Source organism: Meles meles, chromosome 5, assembly GCF_922984935.1.
Source record: "Meles meles chromosome 5, mMelMel3.1 paternal haplotype, whole genome shotgun sequence".
NCBI lineage: Eukaryota > Metazoa > Chordata > Mammalia > Carnivora > Mustelidae > Meles > Meles meles.
In genome coordinates this window covers 149,738,696-149,766,491 of record NC_060070.1, presented here as the reverse complement: position 1 = coordinate 149,766,491, position 27,796 = coordinate 149,738,696, and the positions used below count along the sequence as shown (strand labels likewise).

Here is a 27,796-nt window from a genome sequence, read left to right as displayed (position 1 = left end):
ATGGTAAGAGTGGACATACTCGTTTTATTCCTGAAGTTAAAGGAAAGAATCTCAGTTTCTCACCATTGAGTATGATATTCACTGTGGATTTTTCATACATGGTCTTTGTTATGTTGAGGCACGTTCTCTCTAAACATACTTTGTAGAGCTTTTTTGTTCTTGTTTTTGTTTTTAAATCATGACTGGATGTTGTACTTTGTCAAATGCTTTTCCTGCATTTGTTGGAATGATCTTCTTTTTTTTTTTAAAGATTTTATTTATTTATTTGACAGACAGAGATCACAAGTAGGGAGAGAAACAGTCAGAGAGAGAGAGGAGGAAGCAGGCTCCCCGCCAAGCAGAGAGCCAGATGCGGGACTTGATCCCAGGACCCTGAGATCATGACCTGAGCCGAAGGCAGAGGCTTAACCCACTGAGCCACCCAGGTGCCCTGGAATGATCTTCTTAATGATATAATTTGTGTTGATTGATTTGTGAATATTGAACTACCCTTTCAATCCAGGAATATGGTGAATTTTTAAAAAATGTATTATTGGATTTGGTTTGCTGGTATATTGTCGAGGAATTTTGCATCCATGTTCATGACACATACTGGCTTATAGTTCTATTTTTGTGTGGTGTCTTTATCTGGTTTTGATATCAGGGTAATACGGGCATCATAGAATGAATTTGAAAGTTTTCCTTCCTCTTCTATTTTTTGGAATAGTTTGAGAAGAATAGGTATTAACTCCTTAAATATTCGGTAGAATTTGCCTGTGAAGCCATCTGGTCCTGGGATTTTGTTTGTTGGGAGTTTTTGATTACTGATTCAATTTCATTGCTGGTAATCAGTCTGCTTAAATTTTCTGTTTCTTCTTGTTTCAGTTTTGGTAGTTTATATGTTCCCAGGAGTTTATCCATCTCTCCTGGGTAGTCCAACTTGTTGGCGTATAGGTTTTCATAATTGTTACAGTTTGTCTTTTTGTGGTATTATTTATTTCTCTTCTTTTGTGGGTGTTTTTTTATTTTTTTTTTATTTTTTATTTATTTATTTTTTTTTAAAAAAGATTTTATTTATTTATTTGACAGAGAGAGATCACAAGTAGGCAGAGAGATAGGCAGAGAGAGAGGAGGAAGCAGGCTCTCTGCCGAGCAGAAAGCCCGATGCGGGGCTCGATCCCAGGACCCTGGGATCATGACCCGAGCCGAAGTTAGAGGCTTTAACCCACTGAGCCACCCAGGCGCCCCTTGTTTCCTTTTTTTAATCTGTCCTGTCACCCCATGTCTTTTGATGGGAGCATTTCATCTGTTTACATTCAAGGTAATTGTTGACACGTGTATATTTAGTGCCATTGTTACTTATCTTGTGCTTTTAGTTTCTTTCTGATCCTTTTCTTACTCTCTTCCACGATTAGTTGGCTTTCTGTAGTGATAGACTTGGATTCCTTTCTCTTTATTTTTTGCATATCTATTAGTGGTTTTTGATTTATGGCTACCATGAGGTTTATATGTAACATCATCTGCTTACAGCAGTCTGTATTAAGCTGGTGGTTGTTTAATTTAAACCCACTCTTTACTCCTTGTCATTTTAGGGATATGGTGTCATAGTTTACATCCTTTTATTTTGTGAATCCCTCTCTCGCACATGCACACAAGCAGGGGGAGAGGCAGGCAAAGGGAGAAGCAGGCTCCCCACTGAGCCGGGAGCCCGATGATGTGGGACTCGATCCCAGGATCTTGGGATCATGACCTGAGCTGAAGGTAGATGCTTAACCAATGGAGCCACCCAGGTGTCCTGTCATTCTGTCTCTCTAAGGGCAGAGACTCCGCTTCCTGTCACTCTCTGGACTCTCCCTGAGCCAAGCCCACTGATTTTTTTTTAAGTTCCAGGTTTTAAGTCCCACTGGCTAGAACTCAAAACATTTGGCCCCTCTTCTTTTCAAAGCTAAATGCTGTGGGGATGTGGCTCCCACTTTCAGGATCTGCAGTGATAATCTGCTTCCTCCCCTTCCCCAAAACCATGGCTCCCTCTCTCAGGTAGCCAGACCTGTGGGGTTTAGCACCCCAACCATGTCTCTGACTTTTCCACTCGCTTTGCTCTGGCCTCTTCTCTATATTTGTGGAGTTTCCTCTGCCGTGTGTGTGTGTGTTAATTATGTATTTGAGTAATGTCTATCCTCAATGTAGGGCTTGAACCCACAAGCCTGAGATCAAAAGTCCCTCGCTCTTCTGACTGAGCCAGCCAGGTGCCACTCTCCTTTTGGCCTTTGAGTTGTTTTCTGGGTTTGCACTGATGTGAGTGTTGTCGAGCTTTATCCGTGAGCCGAGATCCATCTCGGTTCCTCCTCTGCCGTCTTTGCCAGCAGTCTCCCACTGAGTCTTGATCTAAGGTCTAGCATATAATCAACTCTTGTGACTATCCCATCTGTGCTTGAAAAGAATGTTCTCCAATTTTTGACCTAATGTTACATATATCCTTATTAGTGTAAGCTTATTAATTTACTGTTGAAATTATAAATAAAATGGCCTCTTTATTTTATATTAGGTTGATGTAATAATTACTCAGAAAAATTTGTTTAAAAATTTCCCCCAGTGATGGTGAATTTTTTTTTTTTTTCCATTTCTCCTTGAGGTTGTTTCAACTTGCTATATATATGTTTCAGAGATAGTTAGGTACATTCAAGTGTAAAAATCTTAACTCTTTCTGGCGAGTTGGCCCTTTTCCTCGGGGCATAGTGACCCTCCTCATCTCTGACGAATGAATTGCCTTCAGGTGTCCTTCAGCGGCTCTTACGGGAGTTCAGCTCATTCTCCTGGTCATGTCCCATGCTGCTCGAAGTGCTCAGGCTGGACTTAGACTCGCATTTCTTCAGCGAGGATTTCTCTGGACTTCTGCAGGCTGCCTTGAGGCGCGTGAATCTAGGACCACATTGAGTTACATTCAGCCCTTGAAGTTTTCCTGGTTACAGAAATGGCATGAATGCAGGACAGGACATTTGCGGGCCTGGTAGTAGTTACCAGTGGTTGGGGGAGATCTGTTTTTCCCCTTCTCGATCGATTGTCAGGATGAAGCCCAATTTCTTTGCTGTCCTTTTTAGTAACCTGCTGGTTATATTCATGCAGAGGCTGTAGCTTTTAGTGCAGCGGCTCTTCTGAAACGGCTGCTGTGTCTGGTTCCTAGGCTTCAGCTCGCGTCTCTGGTGGGTGCGCAGCCATCGGAAGATCTCCCAGGGCTCGGGGCACGGGCTGGCTTCCACACTCGCTTACCTCTTCAAGCTTCCAGTTTCAATTTGTTTTGGGCCTTTGGAAATTTTGCACTTTCTTGCTAGTGGGGTGATTCATCTAAAAAAATATTTTGTTGTTTTGTCTAGCCCGAAGCTATTTTTGTTGAGAGGACACTCTGGTGCACTTATAAATTAGAAAGTGGACATCGCCATAGATTCTTTCTTACAAATATACTAAAATCGGGTTTTGTTTGGTTGTGATTTCTGTGTGATCCAGTCTAAGGCTTCAGAAATGAAGCCGGAAGCTGGTTCAGCATTAGTCTCACGTATGTGTCTCTTCTTCCAGCTGGAGTAACGGCAGCTGTCAGCCAGAGGCCTGACTTAGGTGCTTTTTACCATACGCTGTGTGCTCTGAAACCGGGATGGGGGTGAGGAGCCATTTTTGGTATCTTAAAATGATAACTTTGGGGTACTTGGGTGGCTCAGTCAGTGAAGCATCTGACTCTTGATTTCAGCTCAGGTCCTGATCTCAGGGTCGTGAGATCGAGCCCCGTATCGGCTTCCGCGCTGGGCACGTAGCCTGTTTGAGGTTCTTTCTCCCTCGGCCCCACCCCTCCCTGCTCTCTCTCTCAAAAATTATTAATAATAACTTTGGAGAATAGTTCAGTCCTCCAAGGAATAAAATATATTGTTCCTTGAACTGTGAATTCACAAGACAAACATTTATTTTCTACTTCAGAGCTATTTTCTGGCCTTTGAGTGTGCCTTCACGACCGTCGGATTGGGGTGTCGGTTGTTGGTTCGCGTCCTGCGCTGTAGCGCGCTCTGACGTCCGCTGGGAATGGTAGTGCCAGCCCCATTCTTGTGGCTTGTGGGCAGCATTAAACACAGAGTCCACGGAGGGCCCCTCGCATAGTGCCTGGCACGGAACAATCATGCAGTAAATGGTCATTGCTTTTGCTGCCGATATTCCCTTTAATTTCAGAATCTTATCATATTCCAACGCTTTTCTCAGGTACGTGCCCGTTGAAGATCTGCTGGAAATTTACAAGCAACTCTATGGCCGAGAAGTCATCACCAGAAGTGCGATTGTTGACTGTTCGTACCTTCAGTTCTTGGAAATGTAGGTGTGACCCAGAGGAAAATTCGTAGCTGAGCTTGTGTGACTTCCTTAGCGCGGGTTTCGATGTTTTCGTTTCCCGAGTTGGATTTCTGGATTTCTGCTTTCTCCGAAGGCAGTCGCGTGATAGCAGACACCTGTGGATGGGGCCTGTTGTTGATTTGCTTCCCTTCTTTGTCCAGACCTCACTCAACAGGCACAATTTTTGTTCATGTTGCAGGTACGGAGAGATGTTAGCTATTTCCAAGGTAAAGGCTTCATTCTTCAGAACCTTCATTTAAAGGATCATAAAGATACCAGAAAAAGCACTTACTGATAAGTTTCCTTTCTTCGTGTGCCATAGCTTTATCCCACGTACTCCAGAAAGTCTCCATTTTTGGTGGAACAATTCCAAGAATATTTCCTGGGGGGACTGGATGACATGGCATTTTGGTCCACTAATATCTACCGTCTGACGAGCTTCATGCTGGAGAACGGGACCAGGTGAGACACTGGACTTCTCCCGCCGGCCACTCCTGCCCCGTCCCTCCCTCTCCTGGGGCTGCTCTCAGGTTTCCACCTGATCAGATGAAAAGGTCTCACGACGTGCCAGCCTCCCCTAAGTACGCAGCCCGCCCCGGCACTGAGTGGGCTCAGGGGGCGGGTCTGGAGAGGGAGCCGTGGAGGGAGCACCCGTGCAGGAAAGGCCAGGGTGCGAAGCCCGAGCAGCAGCCGTGGAGTGGGAGAGGGTTGTCGGGCTGCATCTGCACCAGGCGGCTCTTCCAGGTCGAGGTGCACGGGGCTGGAGCCCTAAGTCGGAGGGGCCTAAATCCGAGTGGCTTCGGGATATTGTGTGTGTGGGATGATGTTCTTCAGCCTTGAAAACATCCGCCAGTGCACAGAGGCTGTTAACCGTAATTGCATGCTGGGATCTGAAACAAAATCCCCTTGCATGATCAACCCGGTATTCGGCGGTGAGTGTTAGACCTATTTTAAACAGTTGGTAAACAGGAAACAGTCCCATATAAATACTAATTTTTAACAGTGAAATAAGCCTCCTGTGACATCCCCAGGCTGTGCTCCTGTGGCCGGGATTTTAGGCGCACACGACGCTAGGGGATGGGCCTTGGAATTTGCAGGACCTGCCTCTCAACTGCTGAGTTGTCCCGAGCAAGTCGCTGAACCGCCCTAAGCTTTGTGTTCTCCTCTGTGAAAGGGGGACAGTAACAGTTCCGTCACGGGGTTGTCGGGAGGAGCACGCGAGGTCACTCAGGTAAACGGGTCTGCGTGTAGGCGGCGCGTTGTGCGTGTTGGCACTGTTGTTAGTACGGAAGGAAGTGGAGTCTGTCTTGGTCACGGGAGAGGGAGTGGCTTGTGCTTACTTGCCGTCTCCAGCCCGTAGGTCGCCATCCTCGCGCGGAGAACAGCGCTAGTGCTCGTTTCGGTTCGGTCGTCCAAATAGCTACGGGCAGCTGGACGTTACTCTTTCATGGGGAGAACTGCTTTTGTCTCCTGATGTCTGTTCTAATTTGTCAAGGCGGAAAATTCCATGAATTGGCTGCATCTTTACACAGAGGAAGATTCGTCAGCATTTGTGGAACTGAATGGGAACTTTGGAGAAAGCGCCAAAGAAAGAGGACCCAGATTCACGAGGGAGAGAAGCAGTGCACATATTTCATGTTACTGTTACCGATAACTGATAGTTACCTTCCGGAGCAGTGTGTTGCCCGAAACTCCTCGTGCGTCTTCCTAAAGAAACAGTGACAGAATGTGGTCACGTTCCCACCCGGAGCTCTGCATAATTCAGAGATCATTCCCAAGGGCGCCTGTGGGGCTCAGTCAGTTGAGCGTCTGCCTTTGGCTCAGGTCGTGATCTCAGGGTCCTGGGATCTAGCCTTGGCGTCTGCCTCCCTACTCGGGGCAGGGACCTGCTTCCCCCCTCTGCCTGCAGCTCCCCCTGCTTGTGCTCCTGCTCTCTCTCCCTGTCAGATAAGTAAAGAAAGTCTTCAACAAGAAAGACAAAGATCACCCTAACTGTAGTGCTCCTATTGATTGCAAGGCTGCCCTCCGGATCCTGGTGGCGGAGTCTGAGGAATTCCCCTGCTAATCCTGTTGGGAATTTGAGGAAGAATCTTTTTCCAGACTTAAAGCTGGCCCCAAGGAAGATTCTGACAGAAGTTCGCCTTCAGCCTCTCCCCACCTCCTTTTCTGAGCTCCCTGCCCGGTGGGGTGGGCTCCACGCTGCCCAGCCTCCCTCCGCGATCGCCTCCGCTCTGCCTCCAGAACGGACTCTTCCGATGGAGTCCGCCCTCCCTTACGTGCTTTTCCGGAGGCGATGGAAGGTTCACCTCTTACGTGCTCTCAGTGGCCTTGTCCATTCACAAATCTTTGTTTCTAAAGGAATGAGATTGAGAGACTAAGACCTATTTGAGCAGAAATGGGCATGATCGGGCAGAGAGGGGCGCAGTTAGGAATCCGTTTCTGTGCGTCTTGAACTTCCGGGCGGTTCATGTCAGCCTGGGGCTGCTCGGCTGGGGGGGCGGGGGGGGGGCTGTGAGTCCGGCTGACCCGAGTGTGGGGCTGCCTGTCACCATCCTGCTACCCGCAGTCATTGGCCCTCATCAGGTCGGCCCCGAGCTCCTCACCTGCCGCGTCTGGCTCTGCAGTGAGCCCCCGGGCCCTTAACAGCTGGAGGCAGTGTGACGGGCACCGCCAATTCTCAGCAAGACTGACGCTCGCCAAGGAGGTAAGAGAATGCCTGATTCCTTTGCCTCTCTCCCCAGCGACTGCAGCCTGCCTGAGAACCCTCTGTTCATCTCATGCGTCCGGGCAGGCGGGCCCTGCGGCGGCCAACCAGCCAGCAGCCAGGGGTAAGTGGATTCCAGAACCTTCCTAGAAAAGGGACATCTCGGGGCACCTGGGGGGCTCAGTGGGTTAAGCATCTGCCCTCTACTCAGGTTATGATCTCAGGGTCCTGGGATCCAGCCCTGCATCGGGCTCCCTGCTCAGGGAATAAATAAAATCTTTAAAAAAAGAAAAAGCAAAAACACGTGCATATTCCCAGAATCACGACCTCGATAGTATGCTGGAATGGAGGTAAAGAGCGCAACGGTAAGGTGCTCGCTAACCAACAAAAATGGCATATAATAGTATTAATAGTATTATTACTATTGTAGTATTATTACTCATTATTGTTATGATGCATAACTTTTACCCAGATTCCACCCTGAGAGAGTCCGGGTTGATGAGATGGGATGAGGAGGGGATCTTCCGGCCGTTTCTGAGGCAGAGGGCCAGACGCCTGACTTGTATCCTGAGAGGTGGGATTCCTGCTGGGGGTCATGTGCCAGCCGCAGGCGCCTAAAAGCTGGATTCATCCTAAATACCGATACAGCAGCGTTTCCTCGCTGTCGCTGCCAGGAGCCGGTGTGGGCACCGAGGGCTTATCGCGAGCAGGACAGAGCGTGTCCCTGTCGTGCTGGGGCTGTGTCCCGGCAGGTGCATGGGCACCGAGCAGAGCTCCGGATGCTCTCAGGTGTTAGGAGGGAAAGGGACGTGCAGTGGCGCGTTCCAGCCCTGTCCCAAGGGGAGCTCTCGGTGCGCGAGCAGTGTCTCGGCCGAGATACTTGAGGCTGAGCGAGGGTTAGACACTCCTGCAGTCCTAGCGGTGAAGGGTCCTAAAGTCAGAAAGAGCATGGAGCTTCAGGAGAACAGAAGACAGGCAGGTTCCCTTAAGCCCCTTCCTTTCCCTTTCCTTTCCCTTTCTTCCTTTCTTTTCCCTTCCCTCCCTTCCTTTCTTTTCCCTTCCCTCTTTCCCTCCCTCCTTCCTTCCTTACCTCCCTCCCTCCTTCCTCTGACTGACTTGAGCACGTTTACATGGGGCTCGCAGTCCCCTGACTGTCGGGGTCCCTCCGCTGGCTGCTTGACACGTGTCCCTTCGCTCACTCCCGCTGTGGGGGCTTCACTTCGGTCACTGGGGAAGCCTGTCGGGCTCCTCCAGGCACCTGGTTTGTAGTCTCGTTAGAATGCACAAATTTGAAAATACACTTTTAGTGTAGGATTCATTCTAGCACGTCAGAAGTCCGTGCGCCCGCACACCAGTTTCCCAATGAGCTACACACTATTTTGTGAGCACATGTGTGAAATACTGAAATGCCTTTGTTTTTGTTTTGTTTTGTTTTTTTAAAGATTTTATTTATCTATTTGACAGAGAGAAATCACAAGAGAGGCAGGCAGAGAGAGAGGAGGAAGCAGGCTCCCTGCTGAGCAGAGAGCCCGATGCGGGACTCGATTCCAGGACCCTGAGATCATGACCTGAGCCAGAGGCAGAGGCTACACTGAGCCACCCCGGTGTCCCGAAACCTCACTTTTTAATGCAATAGGACTTTGGGGCTCTGGGAGGTATTTTTGGTAAGGACAGGCTTTTTTACACACTGGACTGAAACTCCATGCAATGTCCTCTGAAGGTGTTTCTCTTTGTGCTTCCAGAAACTTGAATGTACGGTCTCTGAGCTGTGATCGACTTGATGTAACCTTCAGCCCCATCACTGGGGGGGCCCGCTGTTCTTCAGTCTGACCCATTTTGTTTGTTCTTGCTTTTCAGCAGCTCACGAATACAGAAAAAGGATTTCCATAGGAATTTGACTGCATCCCTAAGTAAAGATGTCAGGCAAAACATCAACCACACCAGAAGAGGCGTGTTCTTTAGCGTGGATTCGTGGACCTCGGTAAGAATCTTCTCTGTCTGGGGCGTGGCGGGGAGAGGGACATGCTGCCCCCGGGATCTCGTCCTGTAGACTCACCGGCTCTTCTCATTCAACTGAGAGTCGCCTGTGCCTGAGCCAGGCCACAAACGTCCTTGGCTACCAAATCTGGGTTTTTTCCAGACATGTTCTGAGATGGGGGTCTGGATCTCTGTGGCCTTGGGCGAGTCCAGTGGAGCCTGAAGTGGCACTGGGGCCAGTCCTGCTTTGTCCTTAGGCCAACTGTGTCAGCAGCACGGTAGGCAGACTGCGCGGAGTCCCCACAGGGGATGCTGCGGGTGAAATCCAGCCGTGCGGTCACCGTTTGAGTCAGACACTCGACTGGGGGTTTCAGGTGAAAGGGAAATGGACTCTGACCTTTAGCAAATCTAATTGGGGTGATACGTACACAAATAATCATATGTGAATAGAATGCCAGTAACACATGGGTGGGGAGTCCTTTGCCTGTAAGATAAAGCTTAACAGCTTTGCGGTCAATCAGAGAAGGCTTCGCGCAGAGGTGGCATTTGCATTAGGCCCTGAATAGCAGGTGTTATTTCATCAGGGCGCGTGTATCCCTTGGGGAAGTTTAGGGATAGTTGGAGTAGACTTGTTTGCCTGGAAAACAAGACAGGGATACGAGGCAGCGGGTAGGAGAGGTCTGGGAAGGGAAGCAGGCGTAGGATTGTGAAGCCTCTTACCTTCTGGAGAAGGGTCATATGACACCGTCTCACTGGGGCCTCTGGGAGCTGGTCCGGCCGGGGCAGCCCTGCTGTGTGGGTGTGCCGTCACACGGGGCCACCATCGCCCTGAGAAGGTCCCCACACTTGAGTTAATGCTCTTGCTGCCTTAAATTCCTTAATAACTTGGCAGCGCCTGGGAGGCTCAATCAGTTGAGCGTCGGACTCTGGGTTTGGACTCAGGTCATTGTCTTCCCCTCGTGGGATCGAGCCCCGCATGGGGCTCTGCACTCAGGGTGGGGTCTGCCTCTGACCCCTCCTCCCTCCCACCCCTCCCTGCTCGCACTCTCTCTCTCTCTCAAATAACTAAATGAAATCTTTAGAAAAAATTCTTAACTTCCGAGCCTGGGGCTCCGCATTCTCATTTTGTATGGGCTCTGCGCGTTCTGTAGCCCGTTGTGACCTGGGGCCCTACCACGGCACTTACCGTGTTGTCCTGTTTTTCCTTGGATCTGTGTCCTCCGTGAAAGGGGGAGTCCTGCAGGAGAGGGGCTTTCCGTGGGCCAGGCCTGTCGTAGCACCTGGCACACAGTAGGAGCTGCATAAGTGCTTCCTGGACGAGCGAGCCGGGCACGAGGGTGGGGGGAGCACCAGTTCTACATGAAATGAACGTTGAAGCCATTTTGATCCATTACATGGATCTGATTAATCAGGAGATTAGACTCTCCTGACTTTGGTCCAGCTAAAGGCCCAGCTCACTCTCCGATACCGTGCTGGCGTGGCTGTGAGGGCCATAACTGCCCGCCCTCCCAGCACAGGGGGTCATGATTTCCCTCCCTAACTGCTCAGCCCAGGGATTGATCTTTTTTTTTTTTTTAAATATTTGATTACCTTATTTGTTAGCATGAGAGCAAGCAAGCACAAGCAGGCCGAGAGGCAGGCAGAGAGAGAGAGGGAAGCAGGCTCCCCGCCGCGCAGGCAGCCCGATGCGGGGCTCGATCCCAGGACCCTGAGATCATGACCTGAGCCAAAAGCAGACGCTTAACCCACTGAGCCACCCAGGCATCCAGGATCTTACTTCGTGGGGCGCCTGGGCGGCTCAGGTCATGATCTCAGGGTCCTGGGATCGAGCCCCGCGTCGGGCTCTCTACTCAGCAGGGAGCCTGCTTCCTCCTCTCTCTCTGCCTGCTTCTCTGCCTACTTGTGATCTCTGTCTCTCTGTCAAATAAATAAAAATAAAATATAAAAAAAAAATCTTACTTCGTGATAGGAATCGAGGCTTTATTTTTTTTTAGCTCTTGTCCAAACGGGTTTCCTTAGAAAGTAATACTTTCGATGGGAAATAATAGTTTTGTTGACGATGCCGCACGTCTTTTATCTATAATGTTTCTGTGTTTGCAGGATTCCCTCACTTTCATGTACCAGGCTTTGGAGAGGAACATCCGGACGATATTCACGGGCAGCTCCCGGCAGTCCTACAAGCATGTGTCCAGCCCCTTGGCATCTTACTTTCTGTCTGTTCCCTACACGAGACTCGGCTGGTAGGTATGAGTTTCTCCCACTCCTGAAAGCCAGTCGTACGAGCTTCACTTAGTCATTTGGCAGATAGTTTCGGTGGCACCTGTTGGCGCCTTATATCCCAGTCAGCTCCTCAACAAAAACAGAACATAGTGGCCAAGTTACTTGAAGATGGAACTGCCTCCTTACAGTGGGTCAGGATGGGATTAAGCGCAGGAGCTTTCTCTTCCCTGAAAATGACCATGGTGCGGTGTCACGGCACGATCGCAAAGCTTCGATGTCCTAAAGACGTGATGTCACAGACTTTGGGGAATGTCACGACACCAGACGCGGATAAGCCGCTAGTACGGTGATCAGGGTAGCACCGCTTCATGTGACAAAAGCCTAGCGCCGCCCCCCCAATGATTGTAGAAGTAGGACGTTGGGGAGTTCTCTGATTTTCACAATCAACCCAAACGGAGCCCAAGGATATGGAGGTTTTGGGAAAACCTCCGTTTCCAGCCACACTTCTAGGCTGAAATGACATTGTTTCCCTTGGAGCAGTTTACGGACAGACCATCTTTTGGGGGCCCCTGACGCATTCAGCCCCAGCACAGGCGACGGCAGGTGGATGCTGTGTTGATTGGCCGGTCCCCGTGCATGGTGGCTCTTCTTGGCCACCTTCCGGACACAGCCAAAGACGGTCTCCGGCCGGGCCTGGGCAGGGTGTGCAGAGGTCCCTCCCCAGCGTCCAGCCCCGGGAGCCGGGGAACGGTCTGGTCCCTCTCACCAGGTGGTAACCCCTTTAGAAACGACTTTCCTCTTTTATCTCTGGTTGCTTCTGTGGCCATAAGTAGAGCAAGTACGGGATTTCTGTCCTTCTAGCTGCCCCAACAAAGACATTTGAACCTTGCTCTCTAACCGGTAGCTCATCGACCCGCATTTAGAAACAGCCACGAGATACGTTCAGCATTTCGTCTCTTCACAGCACAGGGAACCCTGGGCAGCCGTGGGAGCAGTACCACCGGGGGCTTAACGCACGTGGGTCTCGGGCTCCTTTCTCTTCCGTTTGTTTCCTGCCCCGCCCGACAGCAGCCGGGGCCGTTGGCCGGGTGCAGACTTCCTGTCTGTCCCCTGCGAGCCCGGGGTCGTGCGTGGTGACTCTGGGCTTGCACAGAACATGATGCTTCGTGAAGATGCTTTTCCCCTGCTCGGGTCATACGGTTCAGAAACGCCCAGAGCCCTTAATGTGTCCAGTGTTGCTGCTGTCGTGTTTCATGGAGAGCAAGACCCAATCCCACAGACAAGATAGTGGCAGGAGAGGCTGTTCTCCACGGTCACGCGGGGTGAAAAATTCAACAAGGGGGAGTTCAAGCCGCGGGCTCTAGAGAGAAGCAGGCGACCGTCTGCGGGGAGCATGGCTCTCAGCAGACACGGGGCGGGCCTCTCTCTCCCTCCCCCAGGGCACTGACCTCGGCTGACCTCAACCAGGACGGGCACGGGGACCTGGTGGTGGGCGCCCCCGGCTACAGCCGCCCCGGCCACCCCCAGGTCGGCCGCGTGTACCTCCTCTACGGCAACGAGCTGGGGCTGCCCCCCATCGACCTGGATCTCGACAGGGAGGCCCACATGACCCTGGAGGGTTTCCAGGTGAGGCGTCGGTCCCCGAGTCCCCCTTCTCGCGTCCGTGCGCCGCGCTCCTCAGAGCCAGCGGCCAGCGCCGAGGAGGACGGGAGCAGCCATGCTGGTGGCCTCCCTCTGTCCTGTCCTCACCGGAAGGCGGGTCCCTACCTGCCCGAAACACACCTGCCCTTCATCCGGGGCTGCTCTGAGTCGCCCGTCAGGATGGGATTTCTTGGTGCTACAACCCCTCCCAAGTTTCTCTCAAGCCTCCCTTTTTATATGAGTTTTTACTTTGTAAGAATGTCAGATCCACAGAAAAGCCGTCAAGACAGTACAGAGTTCCCAAACGCCCGCCCCCCAGTCTCCCGAGGTAACGGCTTATGTAACCTCGGTGGCAACGTGTCGGAATCAAGAAACCGACGCGGGTGCGTGACTCCTGCCCAAACCCCAGACCTCGCTCCGATTTCCTTCCTCGGTTTCAAGTGGTGACGCGGCCCCAGGAAAACCCCACAGCGACCGTGGGAGAAATGCTCGGCGTGGGGTCAGGGTCAGGGCCTCCCGGCGCACCAGGGACCTGGAAGGGCTTCCTCGGGAGGGACTGGCATTAGTCCTCACGAGGGCAGGAGGGAGGGTAGGCCGCCTTGTGGCCGGTGACAGGCGAGCACGGGGGCCTTGGTGGGACGGTGTGTTCCGGGAGCAAGTCGCAGGGGACGGAACGCTGGACTGCGGGTCAGATGGTGGTTCTGCTGCAGGGAAACCGCTAAAGCTTTTGTTGTGGAGTTAATGCCAGGAGGACACAGCTAGATGACCTGTGTGCACAGACCTCGACCCACGGAAGGTATGGGGTTACCGACTGGCCAGGGGAGCCCTGAGTCCCACGCTGGCTGGCCACACATGAGGTTCCACCGTCTAGGAGGGGCAGTGTTTTCTAGAATCTTCTGCCACCACATGAGAACAGGCCAAAATAAGTCTACCCATTTCAGTCTACCCACGCCTTACTTTTTTTTTTTTTTTTTAAAGATTTTTATTTACTAGAGAGAGAAAGAGAGCGAGCATGCACACGCAGGGGTAGCGGCAGGCAGCAGGAGAAGCAGGCTCCCCACCGGACAGGGAGCCCAGTGTGAGGCTCGATCCCAGGACCCTGGGACCAGGACCTGAGCTAAAGGCAGGCACCCCTGCTCCTCTGCACGAAGCCAAGCCCCTGTCAGACTGTTGGGTAAAACCTAATCCTCTGGGCTCCTGCAGACGGGAGGGAGGGAGGCAGCCGCTGGGAGGTGCGCTTCCTCAGCGGGGGACCGGGAAGGAGGCAGCTCTGTGCTCTCTCTTCCCAGAGCCCGTGGGTAACGTGGCCGGTGGCCGGCTGAAGGCGTGGGCCAGGGGTAGAGCTCTGTCCTTAGCCGCAGCCTGCACTAAGCCTGGCTGTGGCCCTGATGGAGGAAGGAGATCCTGCGCCTGTCGAGGAACGACGGGTTAACCCGGGGGAGGCCTTGGGGTGCAGCTGGCGCTGACGAAACGAAGCTGGCCTCAGCCGGCCGGCGCCCCTGCTTGCCTTGTGGCTGGAGCAGCCCTTTCCGGTTGATCAGGTTCCCGCCTCGCAGGAGGGGACGGTCCCGCAGAGGCCATCGCACAGGTGTGGCACGATTGGCCAATCCGTAACTGATGCGGGTTCTGGGCGTGTGTGGGCGTGTGTGCGCGCGTGCGTGTGTGCGTGTGAGTGCGTGCGGCGCAAACCTCCACTTGTGCAAGACCGTTCGTTGTTCTCTCCGTTGTGAAAGACCAGGAGGACCGAGTGAGTGGCTTTCGGTGGAGGCCGATTCTAGAGAGCAGGAGATGGAAGACGGAGAAAACCCACCTCGGAAGGAAAGGGTCCCGGACCCGGCTGGGTTTCCCATCTGTAACCGCGCGAGCGGGGATAGTAAACAGGCCTGCCCCCATGTGGGTCGGGCCGAGCGCAGCGTCCACAGAACTCTGTGCACCCACGGGACTGCTCTGCGGCTGTGCCGGCCCGTGGGAGGGCCGTGGGCTGCAGGGGCTTTGAGGACCCGAAATGCACCCAGTGCAACCAAAGAGCTGAGTTGTTGGTTTAACGTGACTTCAGCTAATCCAGCCACGTTTAGCTGGTGGCCCCCACGTTGCACAGGGTGGCTCTAGAATGTTCTGAGTGCTCCTCCTGCAGTGGCTGTGCTTGCTGTATGGGGTTCTCATTTTGGACACGTGGGGGACCATTTTCGAAAAACCTAGAACTTGTGAGAACAGACCCTTTTCTTTCTGGCACCTCGTCTTCCCCTCCAAGCAGACAGATGTGCCCGAAACCTCGTTGGGGCCGATCCACCCAGCGGGCGGGGTGCAGATGTGTTCCAGTCGCTGTGCACTTGGCCCTTGGCCTTCAGCTTCCAGGTCGGGTGCCCGGGTCCCCTGGACTCCCAGGGAGTCGCATGCTCTTCTGAAAACTGTGGCTCAGCCTGGAGGTCACTGGTGCCCCTTCAGCCCTCAGGTCGGTTTGGCTCGGCCTTGGCCGTGCTGGACTTCAACAAGGACGGCGTGCTGGACCTGGCCGTGGGTGCGCCATCGGTGGGCTCCGAGAAGCTTGCCTACACGGTAAGGCTGCCGCTGCAGGGGGAGAGGGGGCGTCGGGGAGGGGAAGGCCAGGGCTGGGTGGAGGCTCCGTGAACAGCAGGCAGCCAGATGTGCCGGGCCGGCATTTGTGGGGAGACTTAGGCCCCCCCCCACTTGGGGTCCTTGACGTGATCTTGGGTTGCCTGGCAGCACCTGGTTCCTGCCTCCCTGGCCTCCATTTGGTCTCCTGCATTTCCTGATGACCCCAGAAATTGTACTCCTTCACCTCCCCCACAGGCTACTGAATGGTAGTGAGGGGACGGGGGGTTCCAGGCCCTCGAGAGCTCCCTGTCATCACAGCAGAGCAGTGACCTCCCTGGTCCCTGTTTCCTGCAGCACGGGCTCTCATCTGTGTGTACCTGCACACGGCAGGGCACCGCTCAGCACCCTGTGTGACCCCAAAAGTCAGAGGCCCTTCATCACGCTCTGCCTGCCACGAGCTCGCCTTTGTGCCCGTGTCCTCACTCTGCGCTCCTAGACTGTGAGCCATCTGTCGTCTCTGAGCCCACAGGCCCCCTCACTCGAGGACGTGGCTCAGAGGATCCCTGCCCCTGGAGGGTCTTCTCCCCTTTTTCCTTTAGGAGCAACACGGCAGCTGCTGTCACCAGCCTCTGGTCGAGGCCACACTTGCCTGTCCCCACACTGCAGCCTCCGCCCCTACTCCAGTACCTTCCACGCCATGGTGTCACTGTCCATGGGCCTGCTTTTCGGGAGGACAGAGTGTGTCTTATTTATCACAGTCTCCCCCCCTTGGCTCGTGGTGGAACATAGATGCTTCCCGAGTGCGGACAGAGGCCAGCAAGTTACAAGACGAGCTGGTTTGGGACAGGGCCTGACGGTGCACATGCGTCTGCTGTGGATGCTGGCCAGACGGCGTGTTCCGAGGAATTGTGGGCCGGGTCAGGGAAGGCCTCAGGCGGGGAGGCAAGCGGTTGTCCAGCCGGTGCACTGAGCAAGTATGCACGGTGGGCAAGGACAGGAGTGACCGTTTCAGCATTGGGGACCTTAACAGGCTGATGCAAGTGAGAGCTATAAAAACCACCTCAGCCCAGCGGCAAACGCACAGGACCGGTTTCTGTCTGTTGCTGAGGCCTGGCCGTGGGGACTCGGGATTTAGGTCCTCATCACCCTGTCTCTTCTGCGGTGACCCGAGGTTCCCAGGTCACCACCCCTGACTCTGACTGTCCCATGGCTTGCCTTCACCTAGGGTGCGGTGTATGTCTACTTCGGTTCCAGACGAGGAGGAATGTCTTCTGGCCCCAACGTCACCATCTCCTGCCAGGTACGAGGACCCCTTCGTGGCCAGGGCCTGTGGGCCAGACCTTGCCGCCTCCAGCCGTCCGCCTCTGAGCGGGACGTGCTCTCCGGCTTCCCCTGCAGGACACGTACTGTAACTTGGGCTGGACACTCATGGCCACAGACATGAACGGAGACGGCGAGCCCGATCTGGTCATGGGTTCCCCTTTCGCGCCAGGCGGAGGGAAACAGAAAGGCATCGTGGCTGCGTTTTATTCTCACCCCAGCCGGAGCCACAAAGGTAGTGCTTGCAGGGGTGGGGCGGGGAGGGAGGGCCGGAGACCTCCCTGCTCCGGTCTGGTCTGCCCTCATGCCTAGGGGCTTCTGTCTTTTCTCCCTCCTTCCACTCTCATTTCATCTGAATTTTCTGATCGCGCTTTCCTCTTGCAGCTAAGATACGAGAGCACGTACCTTTATCATCCAGGAGATAGAGTCCCTAGATAGACAAAAAGGGGTCCAACATCCAGGTCCAGCTGCAGAAGGGCCAGTAGGTTGTTGGCAGAGGCTTTCCTCGGAAGGCAGCGCAGTGATGCCCCGACCTGCGGGGGTGGGGGGGGTTCCTTTGTATCGCATCCTCTACCCCCAGACGTGGGCTCCAGAAACGTACTTCTCCTATGCAGCATGGGCTCCATGTCTGACGCTGGGGCCCCCTGGGAGCAGCTGGGGCACACAGGAGCTCTGGTAGACTCTGCCGCCACGTAAGGTAAAAGGCGCCGGTTGTCTCTGTAGAAGAGCTGGGCGTGGAGGCGGCCAACTGGATGGTGCGGGGCAAGACGGACTTCTCCTGGCTCGGCTATGCGCTCCACGGGCTCCGCGTGAGCAACAGAACCGTGCTGCTGGTGGGGAGCCCGACCTGGAGGAACACCAGTGGGTGAGTGCTCCTGGGGGGCCCGGGGACCCAGGAGTGCGAGGGGCGGGTGCCTGCTGCTGCGCGAGCCTGCGGGGGGTGCGCAGAGGGGCCGAGTCCGTCGTACCCCCGCCCCTCCCGGTGAGGAACAGCTACCCTGTGCAGCAAGAGCCTTCTCCTTGGGAGCTGAACCGTGAGCTGGGAAGGGGGAAGGGGGAAGGGTCCACCAAGGCTCCTGTGACTTGGTGGCAGAAGCCACGGGAACGCATTTTCTCTCAGTTCTGGGAACCAGGGATCCGAGGTCGACGTCGGTGGCGTTGAGCTTGGAGACCTCTCTCCTCGCTGTGCCGGCCGCTGCCTTCTCCCTATGCCCGTCCTTGGTGTCTTTCTGTTCTTACGAGGACACAAGTCCCATTGGATCAGGACCCCACCCAAGGGACCCCAGCGTAGCAACTGCCTCTTTGAAAACCCGATCTCCAGATACGTGCATTCTGAGGTGTGGGGTAGGATCCGTCACGTGGGCTCTGGCGGAACACGACCAAGCGCGTGACCGCGGGTGTCCCTGTGGCTGCTCTCAGGGCGGCGAGCCTTGCATGGGGGGTCTTCGTACTGGGATCCCGGACAACCAGCGCTGCTGCCCCGAGGATCACAGGGCTGGGGCCAGGCAGGGGGAGCTCATCTTTGCTGGGGCCAGGATACGTGGCCAGCTGCCCCCGCCGCCTGTTTGCTTCCTTCCAGCCTGGCCCCCCACTTCCGCGCTCACGACGAGAAACAGAGCCTCGGACGGGTGTACGGCTTTCTGCCCCCAAATTGCCAAAGCTCGTTTACCATTTCCGGAGACAAGGTACGGCCGCTGCTCCCTCCGCAGGAGCCGGGGCACCCTGCAGTCTTAGGGGCCGCACGGTGTTGACTGACTGCCCTTCGCAGGCCATGGAGAAGCTGGGGGCCTCCCTGTCCAGTGGCCACGTGCTGGTGAACGGGACTCGGAAGCAGGTGTTGCTGGTTGGAGCCCCGACTCGCGGTAGGTCACACACTTGGCTGCGTTTCAGTCAAGTGCCTCCCTGACCCTGTCCTGTGGGGGGGACGTCATGACATCTGGAGCCAGACACACCTGATTGCGACTATTTCCCTTTCTCATAACCTGGGGGTTATGTGAACCTCCTGGGGGAGGTTACTTAACCTCCCGGAACAGTGGTATCATCATCTGCAAAATGCTACTTACAATCCCCCTCAAAGAGTTGGACATCCCTCCCGAAAGTCACCTACCGTGTTTTTAAAGCTCCTGTCCCGCTGAGCTTAGAACGAGAGGGAGGCTCAGAAAATCCTGAAGTCAGTTCTAGGACTAGGTCTAAGGACATATGTTAGCAAGCCATTATCTTACTTACTTCACGGGAAGGAGTTTTAAGAAGCCAACAAAAACTTACTCCTTTCGGGCCCCTGGGTGGCTCAGTTGGTTAAGCATCTGCCTTTGGGCTCAAGTGATGATCCCGGGTTCCTGGGATCGGGTCCTGCATCAGGCTCCCTGCTCCCTCCTTCTCTCTCTCCCTCTGCTCATGCTCGCTCGCTCGCTCTCTCAATAAGTAAAATCTTAAAAACAAAACAAAACCTACTCCCTTGAAGATGATCAAAGTGAATCATGCTTATTGTAGAAATTTGTGAAAATACAAAAACATAGCTAGAATCGCCCCTTCTCTAAATATTTAAAAACTTAGACACACACACATATAGCATGAGCTTAAGTTTTCACACCTAATTTTTAAATTGTATGCCCTGAGCGTGTCCTCATGGTACCGATTCTAGAGTGTGGTTTTCGATACCGATCCCATCTGTTCCCATGCACACACGTCAACTCTTACCAGCATCCTGCTGCTGCAAGTTCAGGCTGCTCCCACCTTTCCACTATTGCGAATAAGGTCTCTCTCGAACATCGATGTACGGAAAACGCTGCCTCATGAATAGCGTTTAAAACCGACTCCTGGAGGAGAACTGGGCTGGAGCGGCTCCCGGTAAGGCTCCTCTTACATGCCGTCAAGGTACTTTTCAGGAAGGTGTTAGTGTCACACAACACTAGAAGAATAAGTGGAGTGGACTGGGGACAGGAATGGCTAGATTTTTCTTTTCTCTTTCATTTTAACGAGGCTCCACACCTAGCATGGGGCTTGAACTTACAACCCCGGAGATCAAGGGGTGCGTGCTCTGGGGAAGGTGCCAGCCAGCCACCCCAGAATCACTGCATGATTAAGGACACAGCATTGTAACCCCGGAAACTTGCTGACTTAGCCTTGGAGTAGCTGACGTTTCTCCCCCTTTCACGGAGACTAGCTGGTGATTTCCAAACTCTTGCAACACCTGTTAGTGGTTTATTTGCTTCACTTCTCTTTCCACTGCCGTGCTGTGCAGACCTGGTTTTAATGTTTTTCCTGTCTTAGTATTTTCCTGTTTCAGAATACTATATAAAATATAAAAAGATTAATGTAGAGATCTGTATTATATACAAATTAATCATATTTATTTTTATTTATGATAGAGAAGGACAAGCAGGCTCCCCACTGAGCACAGAGCCAAGTGCAGGGCTCAACCCCGGGACCCTGCGATCTTGACCTGAGAGGAAACCAAGAGTTGGCTGCTTGTCCAGACCATTCTTATTCACATGCGGTAATAAGAAACCATACAGAGATCCATGTCCCATTTTATCCAGTTTTCCCCAAGATAATATTTGCAAACTCAGTATGTCACAACCAGGCTGTAGACACTAATACAATCCAGCACTTGAATCTTACTCAGATTTTCCTATCTCACTTGCATTCTGCTTGGATTTCACCCACATAATTTGTGGGTTCTGGTACAAAACAAAAATGCACAGCCCTCTGTTGGGAAAAAAATACCCCCCCCGCCCCCCGCCAAGAAACAGGTCCAGGCAGTTCTGAGCTTTCCATAGACAAGTACCCTGAAGCTTTCACATCCAAGGTGGTTGCCTTTTTTAAGACTTTTTTTTTTTAAGATTTTATTTATTTATTTGACACGCAGAGACCACAAGTAGGCAGAGAGGCAGGCAGAGAGAGAGAGAGGAGGAAGCAGGCTCCCTGCCGAGCAGAGACCCCGATGCGGGACTCGATCCCAGGACCCTGGGATCATGACCTGAGCCGAAGGCAAAGGCTTAAACCACTGAGCCACCCAGGCGCCCCTTTTTTAAGATTTTTATAGAGTGAGTGAGCGAGAGCGGCAGAGCGCACGAGTGGGGAGGAGCAGGGAGCCTGATGCGAGGCTTCAACCCAGGACCCTGGCACCGTGACCCGAGCAGAAGGCAGACGCTTAACTGACTGAGCCGCCCAGGGCCCCTCTGTTGGAAGATTAATCAGATTTTCATGTTGGTGACTGGAGAGTGTTAAGCCAAGTATGGGGCCTGGTGTGAATGTTCTGCACAGGCTGAATTTGTGGCTCCCTTTGGGCACCACACCTGTTCTCAAACCTGGAATCAGATCAGGCAATTCCATCCTCATTTTCAATCCACATAGATTTTCTCATGGTACCTGCATTTTATTATAATCCCCCAAATCCCAGTTTTGCAAAGGTATGAGGTCACTGAAAGGATTGTAGGGACCTAGTGTTAGTTGAACTAAGACGCTTGTGTGGGTCAGAGCTGTCCGATGGGGGAGCCCGGAGTGTGGCTCTCGCTTGGGTGTCCGCGCCGCAGCCCGCTGTACCTTCCCGCTACAAATGCCTGTCCCGTGCAGTTCTGTGCCATTGTGTCACCGGAGTATGGAAGGCTGAAGCAAGGCTGGGATGCATGCGGTGCTGTGTCTTCTCTTCATGCCTGGGATGGCAGCAGGCAGTGTGCCCTGGTTTATTTCAGATGAGGTGTCCAGAATGGCCTTCCTGACCATGACCTTGCACCAAGGCGGAACCACTCGGATGTACGAGCTGACGCCCAAGACCCAGCCTTCTCTGCTCAGCACCTTCCGCGGGGACCGCCGCTTCTCTCGATTTGGTGGAGTTCTGCACTTGAGTGACCTGGACGGCGATGGCTTAGGTGGGAAAGGAACAGGGACTCTGGCTAAGAATCAAATCCCTTTGCTCAACAGACCAGTCCCCTAACTGGATCATGTAGCCTCTGCCCTCATCACGGACAGCCCAGTGGCCCGACGGCCTTTACAGTTGTTTTGAGTCCGGCAGGACCGGAGCCAAGTGAGCTGGATTTCTTGAAGGCAGTAACACGAGAGCCACCCACATCCGTTGTCACCGATGGAGGATAAACTAGGAAAGCACGCCTTTGCTGGGGACGAGCGCAGGGGAGACCCCGTGAAGGATGTACTAGTCGGATTTATGGGAGGTTGGGCCAGGATCCAGCAGGGGCAGTGGAAAGGACGACAGGGAGGGGGACATACTTCCTTCCGGTCTCTCTTGCTTGCAGATGAAGTCATGGTGGCAGCCCCCCTGAGGATAACAGATGCCACCTCTGGACTGATGGGGGGAGAAGACGGCCGCGTTTATGTATATAATGGCAAAGACATCACCTTTGGCGACATGACGGGCAAATGCAAATCATGGACAGCTCCGTGTCCTGAAGAAAAAGTAAGGTGTTCCTGCCGTGCTGGGAAAAGCGGGTGCCCACGATGTCTCATAGTCGTGTCCACTGCCGATCCCAGAGTTTTTACCGGGACTGTTTGTGGTCAGGACACAATCGCACGTCTGTTGCTGTAGGCCAAGTCGCCCTGCCTCCTTGCAGGTCTGCAGCGCTTGTCCCTGTGGCTCAAGTCTGGCTGGACATGGTGTCCCACTGGTTCTGGTCACACCCTGCCACTGCCTGGGTGGGAGCCCCCAGCAGAGGAAAACAGGCCCGGGCCATTACACTCTCATTAAAACGACGACTCTTATTTCCGTTTCACTGCCTTTTTAAAAAAGATTTTTATTTTACTTGAGAGAGTGCAGAGAGAGAGCAGGGGTAGACTCCCCGCTGAGCAGGAAGCCTGATGTGGGGCTCGATCCCAGGACCCTGGGATCATGACCTGAGCTGAAGGCAGAGGCTTAGCTGCTGAGCCACCCAGGCGTGCGTTTCACTGCTTTTATTCCTTTTCTCAGGTGTGTTTCCTTAAGTTTCCTGAGTATAAAACACCCATTATTTAAACAACTATTTAGTTGCAAAATTAAAATTTATTGTAAAGATTGTAGAAAATATGTACAAAATTTTTTTAAAAATTCAAAAATCATCTACCTAGACTTGCACTCTGCAGAAATAATTAACCTTTTGATGTGTATTCTTCTGGTATTTTTTCCTGACCTCAATGGCTACCGCTTACTGTGCATGTACTCTGTGCCTAGCACTATGCTGAGCACTGCACAGCTCTCCCTCCCTCCCCGGAAGACACCAGAGATCCGAGAGGAAAAGGTGCTTTAGGTCACAGTGCTCAGAAATGAAAGGACAGGGACCTGCACCAGAAATGCGCTCTTGGTCATTAAACTGTGGGGGGATGTTTATTAACTGAGCTGCTGTACATAATTTTGGAAGTGATTGTCCCTCACCTGGCTTTTTTATGCCTGCTTCCATTCTCCTACAGCACCTTTCCTGGCTGCCGACGGTTTTATCTGTGGATAAGCCACCGTTTATGTAAACATCAGTAGCTGTTAATAGTCCCTTAGTCCATTTCATTCCACTGGTATAAATTCATTTACAATATAATTCCCACTGCATCTTTTTTATAAGTGAAGCATAAATGAGGATGTACGTGACTACATCTACTTTCGTGCTAAGTTCCTGTAAGGTGACTTTCTCGAGTCTGAGGGCAGCACCTGGGCCCATCTAGGGTGCAGAAGTGTGCGTGCGGGGAGTCAGTTGAGCCACACACAGTAACAGTCCTTCTCCCTTTCCTTCCAGGCCCAGTACGTACTGGTCTCTCCTGAGGTAAGTACTTCCTGCAGGAATGAAGGAAAACCACAGATGTGCTCCTTCCCTTAGTTTAAACTGATAAAATCCGGTGTTTTTTCCTATCTTACAGGCAAGTTCAAGGTTTGGGAGCTCTGTGGTCACCGTGAGGTCTAAAGACAAGGTGAGTGTGAAGACTCCTGACCTTTACGAGCTAAGGCTGGGGTGGGATGATCTCATTTCGTTGTTTGGCTTTTGTCTGAAACACACCTTCCCATCGCTTTCCCGGTTTCATCCCCGAGGGCAGGACCTAGCGAATTGCAGCCTGGGGGCCACCTTGAGTTTTGTATAGCTCGTGAACTAAAAAAGGATTCGTTTAGATGGTTGGAAAAAAAAAAAGGATATTTCATGACACATGAAATTTATATGAAGTTTAAATTTCAGTGTCTGTAGTCTCCTTGGGCCGTGGCCGCGCACGTCTGTGGCGGCTGCTGTCCCGTGAAGCCTCATGTACGAATACTGACTTGGGCCTTCAGGGGAGCGTGGGCAAGCCCTTGCCACGTCAGCCGACCACCGTTAGTGTTTCCTTCCAGACTGCTGAGTCCCTGTAGGCCTCTCGGGGCACACAGTGCGCACACGCACTGTCCCACTGGTCATGCTTCATGCTCACAGGCTCCCATGCATCGCACTCCCTCTCCGACGGACACAGGCAGAGCCAGCTGCTTGCCGGCTGCAGGGGACTGTCCTGAGGCACCGTCTTGTTCCATTCACTTTTCCCAGATATTTCTCCATTATTTCCAATTTATTTACTGCCGTGAGCGTTCTTGCACAGCTCTATTTTTATATAACTGTGCAAATATCCCTGCTGCTACTTTTGGAAGGTTGCTAAGCAGAGGGTGTGCATACTTTGACTGTAATGGACACAGCAGTGAAAGGGTTTTATCTTCAACTCCACAGCTAGACCACCGAACCCATCCATCCATCCATTCATTTACTTTAGGACAGGATATCGCACAGAACTGTGCAGGCTGAGACAAAGCCCCTACCTTTGAGGAAGCACACCGTCTACATGCACGGGAAGGAGAGGAACATGCCCATGAGGACAGGAGTAGCTGGGGCGCACCTGGCCCCGTGTTCTGGCGCTGGGGGACACTGCCCTCTGGTGGCCCACAGTTCAAGTGGCCCTTGCCTGACTCCATTTCTAGGCAAGCCTGAGGAGCAAAATGTAGGGTTATCCAGAACATAAAAAGATGATTACTAAATTCATGAGAGGATTCTCAAAAGGTCTGGTGACAGATTACATCGTAAGCTTGGCTTACACCTAAAACTCATTTTCGAAAAAGTTAGATATTATCAAGAAGTCGTGAATTATACATCCGCCATGACTTCCAGCTGCGAGGGGTGCTGTAGATTGTAAGTAACTGGCAGTTGAGTCTTTGCTGATTAACACTGCAAGTTCGCCTTTGTCAGTATCGTTCACTGAGGTGGACACTCCAATTAGTTCGCCTGCCTACCTGGGATTGTGGCGTGAAGCCCCGAGTCCAGGTCCGCTGAGGAGTGGACATGGACAGAGCAGGAGCGCGGCCACTCACTGACCTCCCGGAGTGAGCAGGTTAGCGCCCGGCTGGAGTCAGGACTCGGCCTGCGCCTGAGCTGCCTCCGCCCACATCTCTGAACCCTCATGGCACTTACCCCACGTCCCCATCTCTGTGCCACTGCTGCACAGCAGGGTGCCTGGACTCGGGCACGGACTTCTTGGGTGTGATGACAATACTGTCTGTGTCCTCTACAGAACCAAGTGGTCGTCGCTGCTGGGAGGAGCTCTTTGGGAGCCCGACTCTCTGGGGCCCTGCACGTCTACAGCCTCGGCCTCCAGTAAAGACCTCGCCACCTCTTCCTCCTCTGCGTCTCCTCTCTGGGCCGAGTCCTCGCCAGGGTGAGCGTTCTGGTGGACAAAGGGGCACCTCCAGGGGAGCCGGGCGGATCCTGCTAGAAGGGGCTCCTGGAGTGGAGACAGGCCTAGTACGACACAGTGAACGACGACAGATACTCTGCTGCCTCGTGTGCCTTCCCAGGTTTCCTCCCTTGCCTCCCTGTACTGCAACTTACTCCCAGCTCCTGGCCTGGCCTCAGCCCTGCTGTACGACCGCTGCCCTCTCCACACAATACCTACGTCCTTCTCATGCCTAGAAAGCTTCTCTGTACTTAGTTAGCTCTTAGGAAAGTCTGTCACAGTTTCTCCTAAAATGTCCTTCTCAAGTTGGTGACTCATTCCAATTCAAGTGGAACAGAAAGCACAGCATACGGACAGAATGAGCAGAGCAACAACAGTCCAGTGAGCAGTAGGGGGTGCGGAGAGCCCCGTCACTCCAGCCACCTGCTGTAAGCGAGTGGGTCCGTATGAGAACCGCAGCATTTCCAGGGTTTCACAGAGTGAACGACCGGTACAAAACTATAAAACCTCCCGTTAGTGCCCTCACCTGCTGGTGTAGAAGCGGCTGTTCTAACAGGTGAACCCGGTGACTCCACTGGTTCTGTGTCCTCCCAAGAGAAGCCCTCGTCGCACTGGGCTGGCACAAGACGTGCCCACAAACCTCGCCCCGTAGAGCTCCGGGTGGAGGCCACCGCGCGAGAGCGAGCAGAGAGAAGCGTGCCTTGGCTTCCTCGGTTCCAGGGCTGACTGGTGACTGGCGGCGCCTACGTCGGCCAGGCCTGCAGGTGGGGACGCTGGGGGGAAGGCACCCGCCGCAGGCTCTGGCTTCACTGAACACGCCAAGGCGTTCTTAGAGATCCTGTGGCCATGAGGGAGGAACCATTCTTCCTCCTGGCACCAACAGTAGAGAAAAGTAACTGATGACAAGATCCCTTTTTAACTTCCCTAGAGGCAGCGTTGGGACTGGTTCAAAGACAGGAATGCAGCTGAGGAGTCAAGTCAGAGTAGAAATCAAGGCACCGCTCCTGAGTGAACACTGAGCATCAGGGCAGGGAAGAGGGGACCAACGGGCATATACCAGAGAACACCTCGGGATGACTGCCGGGACCGTTGTCCTTTCTGCGGACAGGTGGGAGCCGCTGCGGCCCTAGGGAACAGCACAGGGTGCAGAGACACCATTTGGTTTCATTTGGGTAACAATGAGTGGCAGCTCAACTCGGGTGAAGTAACTGCTTAGTTCAAGTCCTTAACTAGATTAACTTTCACGTTTGAGAAGTCTGTGTTCTCTCACACGCCATGGCTGGAGCAAGGGCCTGGGCTGACGCACGACCATCATCTACCCAAGGATGGACATTTTTCTCAGTGTCTAAACACACCAGACCAAACCAGGTTCTCACGTAGGATCTTATACAGGACACTTAACCCTCGTAATCCCATACTCAAAAGTGCGAAGTGGTATTCCTACTCCGGAAGGTCAATCTGGATGGCAGAGACCACATGCTGGCCTGTAGAGTCTGATGCAGTATCCCCCTAGGTGGGTTATGTTCTCACTCTAAGTATTAACTATAGTTCTAAACAGATTCTGAAATGGTTAACAACAAACCAATACCTTGTAGGGTTTTAGTCTCTCATTAACACAAATCTGTACTTAATTCCATGACCTTTATTTCAAAGATATCAAAACACATGTACGTATTTGCAATTTTTCTATTACAAAACTTGCTTTAAGATCAAAATGGTTTCATGCCTTTGAAACAGAGACTATATATAGAGACTTTGGAGTAAGTTCCGCAATGAGCTCTGATCTCTGAGTGCTCTGTTCACATACCGTCCCTCAGACCCCCTCCACAGGTAAAGTAGGGAAAGTAAATCCTGAGATTCAAGTGTATTAAATATTGTAGCTCCAAAAATAAAGCTATGTACAAGTCTTGGAAAAACCAAACCAACAGCTTTTGATTGAGTGGTTATTTCTCACCGTCTGTGCTATCTTCTGCCACATGTCCTTAGAGGCCTTCCAAAAACAGTCTATTAAGAATCTCATGCCTTGACCTTATTAAACGGGATAAGACTGCTTGCTCACTCACGTAACAAAACCCTTGTGCTCAATCATTTTTAAGTCAAAGTTAAGCATCCTGCTATCCACAAAGCAGAGTGAGTTGACATTTTGAAATCCTCCTTGATCTAACCACCTTCAAGAACTTTACAAAACACCAGTCACTTCTCTGCATCAGATTTAAGAGGTAGTTACGTTTCCCTTTCATTGAGGAAACAGGACTCCTGAAAAAAAAATTTTTACTCAAGTCCACAAACTAAGTCACACCAAAAGAAAAAAGGCCAAAATTCTATTTCTGTGCCTGACTGGAGTCAAGCCCTTGGGCTTTTCAATTTTACATCACAGTG

The 27,796-nt window shown here is 52.6% G+C and overlaps 1 protein-coding gene across 3 annotated transcripts in view; it reads left to right on the top strand.

Annotated features, from left to right (window-relative positions):
- GPLD1 (glycosylphosphatidylinositol specific phospholipase D1) overlaps window positions 1–26,188 on the top strand; it is a 52,223-nt gene extending 26,035 nt beyond the window's left edge. For 2 of the 3 annotated variants that reach the window (XM_046004891.1, XM_046004892.1), the window contains 18 exons: window positions 4,219–4,326; window positions 4,544–4,571; window positions 4,667–4,806; window positions 7,086–7,172; window positions 8,909–9,029; window positions 11,126–11,265; window positions 12,685–12,871; window positions 15,332–15,442; window positions 16,668–16,742; window positions 16,841–16,997; window positions 17,486–17,627; window positions 18,342–18,447; window positions 18,531–18,624; window positions 21,457–21,633; window positions 22,015–22,175; window positions 23,476–23,502; window positions 23,597–23,647; window positions 25,256–26,188. In XM_046004891.1, the coding sequence (XP_045860847.1) occupies window positions 4,219–4,326; window positions 4,544–4,571; window positions 4,667–4,806; window positions 7,086–7,172; window positions 8,909–9,029; window positions 11,126–11,265; window positions 12,685–12,871; window positions 15,332–15,442; window positions 16,668–16,742; window positions 16,841–16,997; window positions 17,486–17,627; window positions 18,342–18,447; window positions 18,531–18,624; window positions 21,457–21,633; window positions 22,015–22,175; window positions 23,476–23,502; window positions 23,597–23,647; window positions 25,256–25,342 (1,999 nt within the window). In that variant the 3' untranslated portion in view covers window positions 25,343–26,188. Of the gene's footprint in view, window positions 1–4,218; window positions 4,327–4,543; window positions 4,572–4,666; window positions 4,807–7,085; window positions 7,173–8,905; window positions 9,030–11,125; window positions 11,266–12,684; window positions 12,872–15,331; window positions 15,443–16,667; window positions 16,743–16,840; window positions 16,998–17,485; window positions 17,628–18,341; window positions 18,448–18,530; window positions 18,625–21,456; window positions 21,634–22,014; window positions 22,176–23,475; window positions 23,503–23,596; window positions 23,648–25,255 lie in introns of all 3 variants that reach the window. The other variant, XM_046004890.1, reaches the window with a different exon arrangement.
- The last annotated feature ends 1,608 nt before the right edge of the window (window positions 26,189–27,796 follow it).